At 41.6% G+C, this 5,000-nt stretch overlaps 2 protein-coding genes across 2 annotated transcripts in view; both read right to left on the bottom strand.

Annotated features, from left to right (window-relative positions):
* Nucleotides 1-2,390, bottom strand: part of cox4i1l (cytochrome c oxidase subunit 4I1, like) — a 3,912-nt gene extending 1,522 nt beyond the window's left edge. Inside the window, exons 1-5 of the mRNA XM_030349578.1 lie at nucleotides 2,242-2,390; nucleotides 1,171-1,259; nucleotides 854-1,009; nucleotides 425-496; nucleotides 180-239 (exon numbers count right to left, since the gene is read on the bottom strand). Coding sequence (XP_030205438.1) covers nucleotides 180-239; nucleotides 425-496; nucleotides 854-1,009; nucleotides 1,171-1,255 — 373 coding nt within the window. The 5' untranslated portion in view covers nucleotides 1,256-1,259; nucleotides 2,242-2,390. The remainder of the gene's footprint in view (nucleotides 1-179; nucleotides 240-424; nucleotides 497-853; nucleotides 1,010-1,170; nucleotides 1,260-2,241) is intronic.
* A 770-nt stretch (nucleotides 2,391-3,160) lies between these two features.
* The window catches only part of LOC115537639 (5'-AMP-activated protein kinase subunit gamma-2), a 36,630-nt gene continuing 34,790 nt past the window's right edge, over nucleotides 3,161-5,000 (bottom strand). Inside the window, exon 18 of the mRNA XM_030349684.1 lies at nucleotides 3,161-3,169. Coding sequence (XP_030205544.1) covers nucleotides 3,161-3,169 — 9 coding nt within the window. The remainder of the gene's footprint in view (nucleotides 3,170-5,000) is intronic.

Here is a 5,000-nt window from a genome sequence, read left to right as displayed (position 1 = left end):
GTAAAGTAATTAGAGGGGAGGATTTCAGGGCAACTCAAGATGCACTGACATTTAGCAAATTTATCATAGCATATTATATCATATAATCCCCATCCCTGCCTATTGACTGTGTGACCATGTGTGTATGTGTGTGTGTGTGTGTGTGTGTGTGTGTGTGTGTGTGTGTGTGTGTGTCTTACCATAGACCCTTTGCCACCAGACCAAAAGTCCAGAAAAGCCCAGCATGAAAAACACTCCACCTAAGAATACAGATCAGCATCATCATCGTGATCATCATGATCATCATAGATAGATAGATAGATAGATAGATAGATAGATAGATAGATAGATAGATAGATAGATAGATAGATAGATAGATAGATAGATAGATAGATAGAGAGAGAGAGAGAGAGAGAGAGAGAGAGATAGATAGATAGATACTGACCGAGGACAGTCTTCCACTCTGATGAACCCTGACGCATCTCACAGTAGGACTGCTTGTGAGCTAGTCGATACACTGTAGAGGCAAACAGATAGGCGAACAGGCAGACAGACAGACAGATGGCAGTCAAACATCGAAACTTCATCATTTGCAGTTAAAAACATACATTTAAATGTACATATAGGGCACGAAGATCTTTTCAGATTTTGTAATGTTCATTCCTATCAGTTATTTTAAGAAATGACCTTTGTGAGGCGAATGACAAAAATGAAGTGTTATACTGCCACCTGTAGTCAGAATTTGCTAATACATTCTGTATTTTGTGTGTGTGTGTGTGTGTGTGTGTGTGTGTGTGTGTGTGTGTGTGTGTGTGTGTGTGTGTGTGTGTGTGTGTGTGTGTGTGTGTGTGTGTGTGTGTCCATGTGGCCTTACAAGCCAATTTCTCCTCCTTGGTCAGCTTCCCCCAATCGCCTTTCTCCTTCTCTTTCAGAGCTCTCTGCTCATTGGTCAGGTCCCTTACGTAAGGGACATCAGAAAGGGGCGTGTCCAGGCGGCAGAGGTATGGAGTGACAGTGCAATCGACCAGCTCTAGAAACACAAACAGATAAATGGCTTTGTCCCAATGCTTCTTAGTGTGGCTGTGCCTTTGTGTTTATGTGTTTGTGTGCGTGTGTGTGCGTGCGAGTGTGCGTGCGTGAGTGTTGTGTGTCATGGGTGTGTCAGGGGTGCATATTGTTGCACATTGCTACCTGAGCCAGTCTGTCCCTGAAGTCGGCTGGAGGAACACAGACCTCTCCAAAGCCCCACCCTTCCTAAGGCGGCGCGACACAGCATGACCCTGGCCCAAGCACAGAGATGTTTTTTTATGATAATTTGATAATCCTTTCGGAATTTTCTCTGCGTTATATGGATCCAAAGCACAATATATATATATATATATAGGCCTATCTCTCTCTCTCTCTCTCTCTCTCTCTCTCTCTCTCTCTCTCTCTCTCTCTCTCTCTCTCTCTCTCTCTCTCTCTCTCTCTCTCTCTCTCTCTCTCTCTCTCTCTCTCTCTCTCTATCTCTTTATTGGAGCGGTCACACACACCGTCAAGTGCGATGTGAGCTGTGTCACGTAGTAGCGCACATAGCCGCTCTACTGCAAACCTCATATGCTAACGAGAGAGAGAGAGAGAGAGAGAGAGAGAGAGAGAGAGAGAGAGAGAGAGAGAGAGAGAGAGAGAGAGAGAGAGAGAGAGAGAGAGAGAGAGAGAGAGAGAGAGAGAGAGAGAGAGAGAGAGAGAGAGAGAGAGAGAGAGAGAGAGAGAGAGAGAGAGAGAGAGAGAGAGAGAGAGAGAGAGAGAGAGAGAGAGAGAGAAACAGTGAAAGGAGTCAGACACGGGTTAGGAGTCTAACCCGTGAAACAGTTTCATCTGTTTTAACTGTTAAATCGGATGCCCATTAGACAGTGGTTATACTGGCCAGTCCCCGGTGACCAACAGTGGAATACTACTAGTATTTATACCTACTACCTACATACATTTTGCATGCAGCAATGGATAAGCATAAAAGCAAAATAATTATACAATGTCTGGCAAGTGAAAACATTTGTTACATTTTTGTAATGGCAAATAAGGCCAAAGCAAATGATTATCCACACAGTAGGCCCTACAGATGTATTTGATCACTATTGATTGTATTTTTAAGTAGGCCTATGCATTGTGGCATATGGAGGAGGAACAATAATATGTTGCTTAATAATGTAAATTTAAATTATAATACACAGCAAAGCTTTTCTAAACAAACAGAAAACACGATAAATTGATCCTTTCACCCACCTTACTGTTGTCTTTCCGTTGATTAAATGTATCTTGAACTGACCTTCTTCTATTGTGTGATACTGCCTACGTGCTCATGAGGATGTAGGACTGTAATCTGGTATGTTAATATCAAACCAGGTGTCACACCCATTCCTAACAGACAGCCAATAGCAGGTGACGAGGAAGCGCAACAGTTAACCAAACTCTGCAGCACTCTGCAGAGGTGGAGTGGTTTGACCGGCTATCGGAAGGTTGCAAGTTCGATCCATGGTTCTTCCTAGCTGAGGTTCGAACTAAGTGTCCCTGAGCAAGGCACCTCACCCTTACTGCTCTCGACGAACTGGCTGTCGTCTAGCATTGACACTTGAATGCTAGGCAATTATTGTAAAGCACTTTGCGTGGCCTCTGGATATAATCAGACTGATATAATCACTTTCACACTGACTCCTCATATTATTTAGAGAAATCATTGCACTGTTTCACGTGCACCTGTTAATTGTTTCAGCGTTGCAGGTTCGCCCCCCACCGCTAGATGGTAGCAAAAGCATTGCAAACTGGCGACATACAGATGGTTACTTTAAGAAGTTAAACTGAAGTCAGTAAACATTGAAAGATAGAAACAGAATATTTACAAATCCTTATACTTTATTCATTAGTTCAACCAGAAATATAAAAACAGGTGAATATCAGTAGTGATCAATTCTTTATTTACTGAACAGTAGCACAGCTGTCATCGACCTTTGATCTTTCCTTTAGAAACTAATAAGGGTTGGATATAAATATATAAACAATTGGCTTCATAAAGTCATCGTCAACAGTCAGGGTATCCTTAGGATTTGGATACTGAATGGCCGTCAGACAGTTCCTCATAGGCTATTATCCACGGTGAGCTAGGAAGCTGTAACTTTAGTTGTAGTACAATTGTAAGCTACTGTTGTTACCTCTTCTGGTTACAACACAAATACAGCTACCCAATTTACAGGAATGTGATATAAAGATCCAACAAACATTAGATGACATCCACAGGTTTATACAGGCTGCTATACAATAGCTGTTTCTATACATATACGTGATGCATATAGATGTTTAATTGTAAAATATGTTCTTCCATCTTTAAAATCGGAACAATATATTAAACTCTGGATCCGGCCTTAATATATCAAACATAAAAACCTTTGTCTTAAAATCTTCCAGCAGTATAACAATAGTATATTTTAGCTTTTCTATAAAACAATATATCAGTTTTCACACACTGTCAATTGTAACACACTAACAATTGATATAAATATGGATAATCAATCTAATCTTGGTTTCAACAAATAAGCAATGATTGATAATGTTTGAATGTATTAATGCATATTATGCAGTAACATCTAACAATATAGAACATTGTAGATATATTTCTGACAAAAAACCTATCCTACTCTATTCAAACAGTAGGGTAACCAGCATCTCTCCATCAAATTTGACCAATCACGTTCTAGATAAAAGGCACACATGACATTGATGATGCTGTTAAGCCACACCCCTTTCTGAGGACATAGGATAGGGTTATGGAGGGACGACATTGAGGAATGCATTTCAATCATTTGTAATAAAAAAACAGTCTGAATAGAAAACAACCAGCTCTCATTACCTACCCATTTCTATAGTGTATCTGACAAGTTTAAATTGAAATAACACGAAAATCAGAGAAGTGAATGAGGTCATGACAATTTTCTGCTTGTTTTTGAATTAGTTGACATCAAAATGGCGGGTAAGATCTCAAGAGGAGATTTGTGTGTTTATCAGACATTTTGGTGTTCAAACAGTATCCATAACATATTTTTTTCTGTCATTAGCTAGAGCTATGTTGCTAGGAGACCAACGCCAGAGCGTGGTTCACTCACCTCCACTGTCCTACGGCAATAAGGGAGCAGTACTGCCTTGCTCAAGGGAAGGCTCCCAGCCTTCACACCGGTGACCTGGTAGGTGTCAGATTGTCTTCTATTGTACGTAAGATTACAAGTTCGCCTGGAACTTCTGCTCTTTTGTGTTTTTTTCATCTGATGGTCAACAGTAACAAAACAAAGTGTCTAGGGATAATAATTCCTGAATTGTTTAAAAAAACTAAATAACGGCTCTTTCTAATTGATGACGTTATAGCGATGCACGTTTTTTTTCAAATAAGAATGAGTGAATGATTGGCTGAGAGAACCCTTTCAGATCCCTGATTGGTTCAAATCCATGTCAATCAATCATTCCGATGGTTCTACTGCTTTCAATTCATTTTATGGACAACCAGGCAACGAGTCACGGCTCTGCATTAATGACTGCACATTGCAGCTTGGCCAAAGAGAACTCTGCTTTAAGCCTCTTGGCCAATCCCGGTGTCCGTATGTGGACAGTGGATCCCACCTTCACCCTATCAGCGAAACGTACTCTGGCTGCCCTGTGATGGACAGCTAACTGTCCTGACTCATCTTATTGAAACCCTAGACACGTCTCATCACTCACCCCCCTTTGCTCCCTCCTCCTCTTCCACCTCTTCTGTTTCCTCTCCTCCCCCCTCGCCCCCTTTCTCCTCTCCTTCCCCCCCCTCTTCTTCGGTCTCGTCCTCCTCTTTTTCTTCTCCCAACGCCTCACCATCTTTGTCCACAACTTCCTCGGCCTCTTCCTCTCTCTCTTCTACTTTTCCTGTGTCTCCCTCTCTCTCCTCTCCTTCTGTCTCTCCCTCTCTCTCTTCTCCTAACTTTGTCTCTCCCTCTTTTTCATCTCCCTCTGTCTCTCCCTTTATA

Source organism: Gadus morhua, chromosome 23 (assembly GCF_902167405.1).
Source record: "Gadus morhua chromosome 23, gadMor3.0, whole genome shotgun sequence".
In the NCBI taxonomy this organism is placed as follows: domain Eukaryota; kingdom Metazoa; phylum Chordata; class Actinopteri; order Gadiformes; family Gadidae; genus Gadus; species Gadus morhua.
Note: the sequence above shows the minus strand (reverse complement) of the source record. Positions and strands in the feature narration are given on the sequence as shown.